The 12,824-nt window shown below is 44.2% G+C and overlaps 1 protein-coding gene across 14 annotated transcripts in view; it reads left to right on the top strand.

Annotated features, from left to right (window-relative positions):
* mycbp2 (MYC binding protein 2) overlaps positions 1-12,824 on the top strand; it is a 230,805-nt gene that overhangs the window by 172,731 nt on the left and 45,250 nt on the right. For all 14 annotated transcript variants that reach the window (XM_085998516.1, XM_085998525.1, XM_085998512.1 and 11 more), the window contains 5 exons: positions 1,155-2,786; positions 4,106-4,275; positions 7,568-7,812; positions 11,879-12,046; positions 12,175-12,332. In XM_085998516.1, coding sequence (XP_085854642.1) covers positions 1,155-2,786; positions 4,106-4,275; positions 7,568-7,812; positions 11,879-12,046; positions 12,175-12,332 — 2,373 coding nt within the window. The remainder of the gene's footprint in view (positions 1-1,154; positions 2,787-4,105; positions 4,276-7,567; positions 7,813-11,878; positions 12,047-12,174; positions 12,333-12,824) is intronic.

Here is a 12,824-nt window from a genome sequence, read left to right as displayed (position 1 = left end):
CTCATCAATGTTACAAGGCAGCAAGACCTGAATGTGAATTGTATTATTATGCAGTGACACTAATGCTCGTTAGTGGACAGTGACAAATCCATGGCTCAAACAGCTAAAGTCCACAAAAGCTCTAATCTAATCTGTTGAAAGTTATTTATAGGCTATTTGGGCTCAGTACTGCTGTGTGCTTGGCCAGGACTGCAGTTTCCAAACCAGAGTTCTTTTTTAAATGTTCACGCTAAGATAAAGTATTTAAACTCCTTCCTTCTATGTTTTGCCTTAAAAAACTGTTGTAGGAAAGGAGGGAAGCTACCTGTGCATTAAATTTACTTGTTAAAAATACCATATTTAAAGAGTGTTACTGGAATTCCATCTATCTTTGCAGCTGGACAATGGGGTATATACAGGTAGACTATCCTTTATCCGAAAACCTTGGGACCAGCTGTGTTTCGTTTTTTGGAATTTTCGGATTTCAGAAGGTTTTGACAACAAACACTGTTGCTTACCAACAGCTTGTAAACACTCGGGCCCTGCCTTGGAAGCGTCTCTGAAGCTGTTGCTAAGCTACAGAGACTCTTTCCACAGCCTGACTGTTTAAAAAAAAATGCTAGGGGAAGAAAAAAAATGCTAGGGGAAGAAAAAAAACCTAACAAAACGGCTGTTGATTTCTGCCGTTAGATCGAGGTTTCCGGCTCCCCCTGCTCCGTATCTGAATTCCTTGACTTAGCGGGGGTCTGGGGCTCGACTGCCGCCGCCAGTTGTGGGAAAGCCGGATATCGGCTGACTCCTACACTAAGCTGGCCCGCAACTCAGGTCGGGGGGTGGGGGAAGAAAAGACTATCGGACGGGCCGCTGTATTGTTGGGTTCACTCTCCCGGTACCTCCTTCACACTGCCCGGCTCGGCCTGCAATCTCCTACCCAGGAGGGAACTCTGTGACCCTCTGCCCTGCTCACAGGGAATGGCAGAGCTCCCGGACCACTCCTGTCATGTTTGGCGCCACTCGGGTCATGTCGTGCGCACGGCTTACGCTCCACGAAAAAACTTTCGGTTATTAGAGGTTTTCGGAAGTGCGGATAAAGGATAGTCTACCTGTATTGGAATAGGCTGTTTTTGTTCTAAAGGTAAAGTAGTGAATGATTGTTTCTCCAAAATGATTTTCAGGTGATAAAGGAAACATTGTAGTATCTGGAAACTTTGATTTGTCCTGCAAACACAAAAGTGAAAATCGATTGCAAAAAATTGAAGGTCGGATCAGCAAGGCTGCTGCAGAACAAACAAAGACAAAAAATGCAGAAAATCTGTCTGCAAGTGAATCTCTTATGCTTAAATCCGATGCTGCCAAATTGAGATCAGACTCTCATAGTAGATCCCTTTCCCCAAATCATAACACATTGCAGTCACTAAAAACAGATGAGAAGACCACTGCTGGACTGAGGGCAGAGTCACCAACAGCAGGGTCACGGTCAGCATTGCCAAAGCAGAAGGGATCATCTGGGAAAGGGAGCCCAGCAAGTCCTAATTCTCCAAGGCCATCTTCTCCACATGAGAGAAACTTAACTCATAAAGCCAACACTGCTGCAAAAATTAGATTGGATCCACCACGGGAGAGATCAAAATCTGATTCGTATACTTTGGACCCTGATACAGTTCGTAAGAAAAAAGTTCCTCTGACGGAGCCTCTGCGAGGGCGGTCAACTTCACCTAAACCAAAATTACTGCCCAAGGAGGCAAAAACTGCCACCAACACAGAGAACAGAGCGCCGTCGCCCCAGGTAGTGCAAGAAAATCTCCACAGTGAGATAGTTGCTATCTGTACATCCAGTACTCTAACAACAACCAGTAATTCAGATACAGTCTCTGAAAAAATAGCTGAAATGCAAAACCCTGAAGACTCCTCTCCAAAGGTCCATTTCAGCATTGGAAAAGCCCCACCCAAAGAAGAACAAGAAACTAGATCGTCCCCCAAGATGAGTCGTAAGAGTACTGCCAGGCACACTAGACCCAAGAAGGAAAAAATGGGAACCATTTTCAAGGAGGAGAGTAATTCATCTGTTGAGCCACCGAAACAAGCAATGTCCCCTTCTGTCGCAGAATGTGCTCGTGCAGTGTTTGCAGCTTTCTTATGGCATGAAGGGATTGTCCACGATGCAATGGCATGTTCATCTTTCTTGAAGTTCAATCCTGACCTCAGTAAAGAACATGCACCAATGAGAAGCAACCTTCACAGCCAACAAGGTCTAGAGGAAAGAGAGACTAAGCTAAAGAATAGGCATTCATTGGAAATATCATCTGCTCTAAACATGTTTAATATTTCTCCTCATGGCCCAGACATATCTAAAATGGGCAGCATTAATAAAAATAAGGTGCTCTCAATGCTGAAAGAACCCCCACTGCCTGAGAAAAATGAAGATGGAAAGGTAGATTCAACAGCCTTTGAACTTTCGAGCCATCATTCTATGAAGAGTAGGTCTCCTTTGCCTCTTACTTTGCAACATCTTGTTGCCTTTTGGGAGGATATCTCAATGGCAACCATAAAAGCAGCCACTCAGAACATGATCTTCCCTAGCCCTGGTTCAAGTGCTATATTGAAGAAAAAAGAGAATGAAAAAGATAGCAAAAAGAATAAGAAAGAAAAGAAGAAAAAAGACAAAGCGGAGGCAAGACCGAGAGGAAATCTCTTTGGAGAAATGGCACAGCTTGCAATGGGAGGCCCTGAGAAAGACACGATATGTGAGCTGTGTGGTGAATCTCATCAATATCCAGTAACGTATCACATGAGACAAGTTCATCCAGGTAACTAACTTATTTATTTGTTAGTCAATCAGTTAAAAAGACCAAAAGTATCTACAGCATAAGTATATTTGTTTTTATTTATCTTCACAGTTGTAGTCACATTAGTACACCTTGGTTTTTAGGATTCAATTCAAAAGGCTGCTGAATTTTAAATGAGAAAAACAGCAAATTGTTATTCATTTTGTGTATAGCAACAATTAATCAGTTTTTGAACTTTGTAGATTAGTAGTTGGCAATAGGTTTCAAGACTGATTTCAGTCAGGGTGTAAACTGCTTGAGCTTTAACCCCCACCCGACAGGCAGGAGAGGGTCGGAGTTGAGGGGGGAAGGTGGGATTAAAATATCAAAATCGGGCAACCCAACACCATTCCTGCCCCTTTCAATTTTACAGTGCAGAAATCACACCTGCAAAAGGCAGGCGGGGCCCTAATTAACATACCAAAGTCATAGACTGATGACACCATCGGTGCCGTGACTCAATTTGAGTGAGGGGAGGCCCGAACTGTGGGATTCCTCACTGCTGATCCAAGGCAGGAGCTGCTGGCTCTCCAAGCTAAGTGGCTATTTTAGCACTCCTTAAGGGCCAGGAGGAGCTGGAGTGCTCCCCCCAGGCCCCTCAAGAAAGCCTCCTCCAGCCTTCCCTGTTGCCAGCCTTTGCCCAGCACTCCCAATCATGGCCCGGAGCTGATACTCCCTTCCCAGTGCCGGGGACCCTCCCCATGGGTCACTGGCTATGACCTCCTGCCCACTGGTCAGGCCGCCAATTCATCCGGCACTCGGGCAGGAGGCAACTCGTCAGTATGCTAATAAAGCCCTGCTATTAAGGTCGGCAGGGCTTCCACGTCCCCGGCCTTGCTGGGTTCTTTGGCCGATATCTGCCTCCCCTTCTCCCCATTAATATCATGGCCCAAGAGTCATTGAGATTATCAACCATACAAGAGTGGGCATCACAGCTGAACCTGATCTTGTTTTCACCTGACCTCCATAGATGCACACTTTTGGGCGAGTGTTGCTGGATTGCAACCAGCAGCAGGAATCATTGGCAACTCTTCCCACCCACTTCATAAAACCTGTTGGCAATGCATTAATATGTCTTGACCACATTGCTTTCGTGGCTCAGATTGGGAGACTGAACATAGGCCAGGGTTTGCACTTCTGTTTGGAGTCTACTTTATTAGGATATCTATGGTTGTGATTGTCACTAATTCTATACAGATATTTGAATTGGCATTAAATTTATGTTCCTCAAAGAATATGAAGTTAATCAATTTTTGTTTCATCTATAAAGACTAAAGATTTTTTGTTTTTTTTTGCTAAAGGCTGTGGTCGTTATGCTGGAGGACAGGGCTATAATAGCATTGGTCACTTCTGTGGCGGATGGGCAGGGAACTGTGGTGATGGTGGTGTTGGAGGAAGCACCTGGTATCTTGTATGTGACCGTTGCAGAGAAAAATATCTCCGTGAGAAACAAGCTGCAGCTCGTGAAAAGGTGTGTATTCCTTTGTATATGTGATAAAATTAACTTCTGTACATAGAAAAGGCGATCTGAGCAGCGCACTCTGGGGGGAAAAATATCCCACCGTGCTACTTCAGACTGCGTAGCTCGAGTCCTATGTGGATTCAGAGTTTTAGGTCATGGGTAGAATTTGTCCAATTTTTTTTTTGGATAAGAGGGCCCTGTCAGAGTTTTGGGGAGCATTGTAACCCTGTGATTCTCAGGCATTGTATCTCACTGGTATTACTGTTTCTAAACATTTTCACAACATTTTGTATATGTTCCAAGTTTGTCATTCAACTGCCTAATAATTTAAAAAAGTATTGTGCTCAACAGGTTACTCTTCAAATCAAATGGCTTAAGATCAATTTCTTAACGGGTACAAATCTTTGAACCTGTGTTATTTGTGGAAAAGTGAATTCCCTACAAGGGTATATTCTATATAGATCTGTCTCTGCTGTGGTGATCAATATTGTAAGTGGAACACTTTCCTTTAGGGGCCTCCAAGTCAGCCCTCGGGAAGCTAGATTTCAGTAGATTTGCCTCAACAACATACCTTAAACCCAACCTCCCGAGCACTCCCCATGCACCAAGATGAACAGTATGCATTTTTTTCCCATTCATCAACCATTCTTGCTGCTTCTCTGAGTGAACTTGGCAAATTAATGCCAGTTTATGCTAGCTGAAGAACTGGTTTGAGATTGTGCAATTTCATGTCGGATTTTTGCAGCCAATGGAGAAAGGGAAGACTTTCATTCCATTTGTCTGGGCTACATCTAGCTCGGAGGTAAAACCTCGTTGTGCTCCTAAGCCAACCCTCCAATAAATCAAAAAGCAAAATACTGCAGTGGCTGGAGATCTGAAATAAAAACAGAAACTGCTGGAAACCCTTAGCAAGACATTAACTCTGATGCCCCCTTCTCCAATATTCTGTCTAATTAAGCTAAATAATAAATAACAGTGCATAGCAGGTGACCAACCCTGGTTCAATGAGGAGTGTAGCAGAGCATGCCAGGAGCAGCACTAGGCATACCTAAAAATGCGGTGCCAACCTGGGGAAGCTGCAACACAGGTACATGTATGCTGAAAAGCAGAAGCAGCATGCTGTAGACAGAGCTAAGCGATCCCACAATCAATGGATCAGATCAAAGCTCAGCAGTCCTGCCACATCCAATTGTCAATGGTGGTGGATAATTAAACAACTAACAGGAGGAGGAGCTGCCATGAATATCCCCATCCTCAATGATGGTGGAGACCAGCACGTGAGTGCAAAAGACAAGGCTGAAGTGTTTGCAACCATCTTCAGCCAGAAGTGCCGAGTGGATGATCCATATCGTCCTCCTCCTGAGGGCCCACCATCACAGAAGCCAGTCTTCAGCCAATTCGATTCACGCAACATGGTATCAAGATACGGCTGAGCGCACTGGATACAGCAAAGGCTATGGGCCCCAATGACATCCCGGCTGTCGTGCTGAAGACTTGTGCTCCAGAACTAGCTGCGCCTCTAGCCAAGCTGTTCCAGTACAGCTGCAACACTGGCATCTATCCGACAACGTGGAAAACTGCCCGGGTATGTCCTGTCCACAAAAAACAGGACACATGTGCCACCCAAGTGCCAGGCAATGACTGTCTCCAACAAGCGAGAGCCTAACCATCTCCCCTTGACATTCAGCGGCATTACCATCGCTGAATCCCCCATCAACATCCTGGGAGTCACCATTGACCAGAAACCTAACTGGACCAGCCATATAAATACTGTGGCAACAGGTATTCTGCGGCGAGTATCTCACCTCCTGGCTCCCCAAAGCCTTTCCACCATCTACAAGACACAAGTAAGGAGTGTGATGGAATACTCTCCACTTGCCTGGATGAGTGCAGCTCCAACAACACTCGGGAAGCTTGACACCATCCAGCACAAAGCAGCCCGCTTGACTGGCACCCTATCCACCACCTTAAACATTCACTCCCTCCACCACTGGCGTACCGTGGCTGCAGTGTGTACCATCTACAAGATGCACTGCAGCAACTCGCCAAGGCTCCTTTGGCAGCACCTCCCAAACCTGCAACCTCTACCATCTAGAAGGACAAGGGCAGCAGGCACATGGGAGGAACACCACCACCTCCAAGTCACACACCATCCTGACTTGGAAGTATATCGCCGTTCCTTCATCGTCGCTGGGTCAAAATCCTGGAACTCCCTCCCTAACAGCATTGTGCGAGTACCTTCACCACACGGACTGCAGCGGTTCAAGAAGGCGGCTCATCACCACCTTCTCGAGCAATTGGGGATGGGCAATAAATGCTGGCCTTGCCAGCGACGTCCAGATCCCATGAACGAATATAAATAAATAAATAAAGCCTTCACCGCCATGCAGTTAAATTTTACCAAAATCAAGTTGAAGTAGGTGGAAGTATTTACGGTTTGCCAGTATTCTATTTAGCTATGAGTGCCAACACGTCCAGTGTTACTCAGAATTCTCTTCAGGGTGTTCAGACAAGAAACACTGAAGCATTTATGTGCTGCATGATTGTCTTGCCAACATTTTGGGAAGGGATTCTCTGAAAGTTAAAAGAATGCGTTCCATTAATGATCAATTCAAATTTAGGTATAGTTGATATTTATGTTTGAGATTCTTGCCTTGTCACCCAGTAATTTGCCATCAAAATAAAAAGAGAAGCAACTTGGTACCAGATTCTGCAGTCCTACCAAACTATAATGCGTGCTTGGTGTCTGAACCTGTTACATTTTTCAAAGTTTGTACTGGCACCTTACGCACTAAATGTATGATGGGGAATTAAAGTACTGCTTATGCTGTGAAGAGTGAAATTGTATTTTTTGTACACTGCTGTTTTTATTTTCGAACACACCCTATATTAATGTCGGCTTGTGGCACTGCAATGAAAATAATCCAAAAGGTAGAACTACCCAAATCATTGGGAGTAGTTTGAAGAAAAGTGGTGCTCTGCCTTTTATTACTAGTAAATGCGAATTGTGCTCTTGCATGAACTCTGCAGTCTGATTTAAAGTGTACTTCTTGCAGAACATCAGTTGTTGGAACCTTTTACTTTTAGAAATAAAAATGTAGATGTTTCTATTGGCCCTCTAACTTTTACATTGATTAAGACCTAAATAAATAAAATAACTTCGATTTCTGCCTTAGTGATTTTATTTTTAATACCTAACATGGATTATACTTTTTATCCTTCTGTTTGATATTCATAGTTCTGTTTGTTTTTAATTTGGGAAGAAAGGCACCTTGTCAATGTTGGTACTTTTCTTTTTCAGGTTAAACAAGCCAGAAAAAAGCCGGTGCAGGTGAAGACCCCACGAGCCTTGCCCTCCATGGAAGCTCATCAAGTGATTAAAGCAAACTCTATGTTCTTGCTGTCGCTGAGTAGTGCTGCAGAACCAAATATTCTCTGTTACCATACCCCAAGGCCTTTTCATTCACATCTTCCAAGTCTGAAAGAGGGCATCTCTGATGAGATGCCCAATAAATATCCATGCCTTTATCTACAGACCCTTGCAAGGTACAGTACAACAGATTTGCTCAAAAGTGATGAGGATTCCTTTACAATAAAAATCTGATAATATTGCATTGTTGGACAGGATGATATCCCATTGTACAAAAAAAATTAAGTCATTTTGTAGCACAAATGTAAATGTTTACTGAAACTTTGACTATCATACCAGTTCAGATTAGTTGGTAGCACTCGTGTCTCTGAGTCAGAAGCTTGTTGTGTTCAAGACATTGTACGTGCATACATAATCCAGACTGACACTTCAGGACAGCACTGAAGTAATACTATATTATCTCGGGTGAATTGTTAAACTAAGGTACCACATGCCTGTTGAGTTGGGTATTAATGATGCATGGTACTATTGAAGAATGCTCATCCCTCACCCATTATCACCCCAAAAAAATAGCTTAATCATTTACCTCATTACGGTTTGGGGGACAGTCCTGCTCCAATATATCCCTGCCTTTGTAAGCTGCAAAGTGTTGGGGTATCCATTTACATCATGCAAACTGATCTGCCAAAGTCTTTGTTGTAGGCCTGCAGCTTTTCCTTTGATTTATTTTTATGCCCTTGCCCTTCCTGCTGTTGCAGTACGCTCCTGCAGATAAGTGTAGCCCCACACCGCCGTCACTTCACCTAATTGGCAAGTTGGTGTCTTGGCATTCAGTATCATCTACTGTCTGGCCATCAAAACTGAACCTAAACCAGCAAGTCTGGTAAGGATGAAGTAGAATTTGTTGAAGTGGGAGAGGTGGAAAGAATACCCTTTTTTGTGTCGCATTGGCTCCGTGCATGCAAAGTTTGATTCTACCCACAATCTTTAACCCCAACCCTTCACCCTGTAGGATTTCACAAATAACTTGGTCTTATTCACATAAGGCAAAAGAAAAACTTTTCTAAAAGTATGCACAGCTTTAGAATTGTTAGGATGTTGCAATGCAATATTTTCAAAAAAATATAAATACGCCAGTCTTGCCCAGACCTCCTTTCCCATCTGGTTTCTGCTCCTTCCCTACCTGGTCGGGTCCCAAACTCCCTTCCTCCCAGCATATGTTAATGCCATGCCCCACATATGCACTGGCTTCTGACCCAGCTATCCCTGTCTGGCTACAGATAATCCTGTTGCCCAAGATTCCCCCCCCCCCCCACCCCTTGTGGTGAATACACTTATCTCTGGTGTCCTGGCAATCTCTTTGGGCAATACTCAGACCCAATACCCTGTCTCACTCCCAATAGTATCTACAGATGTAAATTTTATAGGAATACCTTTTAAATCAAAATTTAACCTATTTTACAAACATTTTTAACAGGCATTTCCTTTTATACTTAGGACTCTTAGGGGGAGAAATTGGGTGAGTAGCGCCACCTGTTAGCGCCTAAAGAGGCAGTCAGTGGCTGTAGCGCCACTGGCTGCGTCTCTGGCGATATTCAGTAGGGGCGCTAATGGTGGCGTTAGGCATTTGCGCTGCGCCGCCACCGATGACGTCATCGTTGTGCGCAGTGCCCCATTCATGCCCCGTTCGTGATATTTGGTAGCGAACGCCGCAGTTGCGCCGCTCGCTACCCGCGCCCGGTCCACGGGGCCTTACTGTGCCGGCAGCAGCACAAGTTAAGGTGGAGGTGCGGGGCGGCCGCTTTTTGGGCGGCCGCCTGCCAGCACCTCCGTCCCCAGCCTCCTAACCACCTCCGCCCCCCCCCCCCCCCCGCAGCATTGCCGGCTGTTTCCCGAGAGCCCGGCACTTCTCCTTGGTGTCTGGCTCATTTGCCGGCACTCGCGATCAGGGTTTGCGCTGTTGCAGGCACCTCCCCCTTAACAGTGGGAGGAAGGCCTGCAGTACCGCAGCGTGCCGTGCCGCAGCATGTGGCGCTGCGGCACGTTGCACTGCGATAATCAGTTTCAGCACCCTAAGAGGGACGTGGAGCGCCTCGAGCCTCGCCCCGTCTCCCTCGAGGGGCACTGAAACTGAATTTCTGGTGATCGGTATCACTCCGATCGCTGCGCTAAAACCTGCGCTCGGGCGACTTTTGCGCCACTTTGGCGCCCCAACCCAATTTCTAGGCCTTAATGTTAAAACCTGTTTATATATAACTTCAACTATTTTTTTGGTTAAACTAATTTCCAATTTCTATACAGAATTTTACATTCATTTATTTTTAAGTAACATGCACTTTATTCCCAATAAGAGTGAAAATATACCTGTGCAATAATTCTTTCTATATTGCATGGTAAAATGCTGCTGTCACCCTAAAATAATGGGGCATCTCGCGGCGTGCATTGTTAAATAGACTTTTTCCCTAAACCCTTCAACTCAAAAATAAATAAATAAAAAATTTGCACCATAAGTTGCTGGAAGTGAATCGCGGCGAGGGCAACGGGGCATCTGGGACCAAAGAGATTTAAGGATTGAGAATGAATTGGAAACGATGGAGAATGAGGATTATTTAGAATGGATACATTAGTGACAAATCAGGTACAAAAAGAGAAATAAAGAGAGGGAAAGAAAGATTGGATTCGGAGAGAGACAAAAGAAAAGTAAAATTTTTTTTTAACATTTGGCATTTTTTAAATCTCAACAATTTACTCCATGCAGGTATGAGATTGAACAGTTTAAATTCTTCCCTTTCTGGGGCCAAAAGGTTGATTGGCATTGCATTAACAATTATGGTGTCGTTAAAAACGTACTTGCGCTGTTAAGTTCCAGGCCTAATGTTTACTGGACAATTAATGTGCATATCCAGTTCTTAAAAATAATGGATGGACGCCTGAGGGCGAGATGCCATTTGTGCGAAGCTAATGGCGGAGTAGTGTAAATCAGCGCACAAGTTCTGGAGATTCACAACTTGTGGCGTATCTCTTCATCCCCTGAACTTGCTGTCCGATTTGCGCATTAATAACGTCTTGTGTTGTTAATATGCTATTATTTTTCCAGCAAGATCCGGCCCAGTGTTTTTTCTAAAAGCAACGCCATGAGAAATCCAGTATTTTGCAAAAATTCTTTGCATAAATGTACCATGAAATACATGAACGTCATCTTTTTTCTCAGTAAAGATCCAATCACAGTAGTTTACTATCAGCTTGGTGAGAGGAAGCACTGGTAGCAGAAATGGGGTGGTAACAAGGCCAAATAGCCCAAAACCTATCCTTCCCCCTTAATGGAATCCCACCTCCCTCCCTGCCAAATCCATCTCGCACAGAGTCTTCCCGTTCGAACTCAACGCGCTCCATTTCAATTAAATTAAGAAATAAATTTATCTCAACCCTAGCCCCTATCTAAAATCAAGTTCCCTTAACTAACATAGGTTTTATTTGGGGTGGGGAGGCGGGGGGCGTAGTCATGGAACCAACTACTGTACAAGGTTTCTGGCAGTGGTGGCAAGACGGTAGGGACCAGCAGTAAGGAGAGATGGATCAGGAACAAGCAGAAACCCGATGAGAGGTAAACATACCTGCCTGAGTAACTGGCTTGTTTGGGAGAGTATGGCAGTAAGTTTGCAGAGTCACACACAAAATTCTTCTAATCTTGCACCAACCGATCAAAAAAATGGCCAACTTTGGAAATCTGAAGAATAGATGCTATTAGTTACTGAGAACAGAACTTGAACAGCACCCTGGCTGCTGCAGCCTGCACATAGCCCTGAGGAAAGTCACTAGATATTAAATGGTAGGAGCCGTGGTTGATCCTCCCGCCCCAAACCCCTGCTCAATAGCCCAGAGAGACTGAGGACACTTGCTTCCCTGGCTGAGAGCTTCTCCGCACACACCAGAGATCAAATCTGGAACCTTTCTGGCCCGCATGATTCAGTACCACACCAAATGCTCCCATTTACCCACTGTAACATTGATCTTTAGTTTGTCTGCACTGATAGTTCTGATTCAGAGATCTGATTAGGATTGAGTATCATTCATGAAATCACATTGATTCTTCAAATTAACTTAAATCACTTTCCTTGCTGTCCACTGTTTCTAATTGGGTTTAACATATATAGATTTTTGAATAGGTATTATCTTGTGAAAATCTTTTATTTGCTGCTGCTGTTTAGTTTTGATTCACAATTGTAAAACTTTGCCAAACAGACAGCATTCAGAGAACTTTACTGGCTACCATGATGATCACCTCTTCCAAGATGAAATGAGATATCTTCGTTCCACCTCTGTACCGGCGCCATACATATCCGTCACACCAGATGCCTGCCCTCATGTCTTTGACGAGCCTGAAACTAACCTGAAATCAATGCCTCCTAGGTACTTCCATAACAGAATTGTTTATTGATGGCATGTAGTGTTAAAGATGAATGTTCTGGGTGTTTTAGAAACTAATAGTTCCTTTCTTATCGAGTTTGTGTAATGGTGCATTGTGCCTGTTTTTATAGTCTTGAAACCAGCCCTATAATGGAAAATGATACAGCAAAACGTAGCGTCTTCCAGCGATCGTACTCCGTTGTTGCATCGGAATATGACAAACAACACTCTATATCACCTGCCCGTGTGAAGGCTATTCCTAGGCGAAGAGTTAACAGTGGTGATGCAGGTGAGAGGTTTCTGTAGCTGCTATGGTGATGATGCATAACATTTTGTCTTTAATTTCATTTCTATGTTTTTGTGTCACAAAAATGCATCGAAAATCTTAGCAAACCACAGTATGGCCATTAATACCTTGGAGACCAGCTAACATCCACAATCTAAAAAGCACATATTGGCCCAAACTTTGCTGTCAAAATTAACGGTGAGGCTATTGGCGTCACCGTTATTTATGTGCAAATGCCACGGCAACTTCAGGCGCGGAAATCAAAGTTGCGGTTGGAGATGCGTCGCTCCGGCGTTAGCTTCACGAAAATGGTATCTCGCCGACTGGATCACCATTGCATTGCACGACGTGAAGTTGCTGTATTTGCACGGTAGATACGAACTAAACACTCAACAGAAAGTTAAGCCTTATCCATTTCAGCCTAAGTACCCTTTTAACGATGCGATAAGTGATAATTACTGACAGTCAACCTCTCTGGCACTGGAAAAATAACTC

Source organism: Somniosus microcephalus, chromosome 10, assembly GCF_052327205.1.
Source record: "Somniosus microcephalus isolate GS21.2 chromosome 10, FLI_Smic_1.0, whole genome shotgun sequence".
Taxonomy (NCBI): Eukaryota; Metazoa; Chordata; class Chondrichthyes; order Squaliformes; family Somniosidae; genus Somniosus; species Somniosus microcephalus.
The sequence above is the reverse complement of the archived record's forward strand: the minus strand, read 5'-3'. Positions and strand labels throughout refer to the sequence as shown.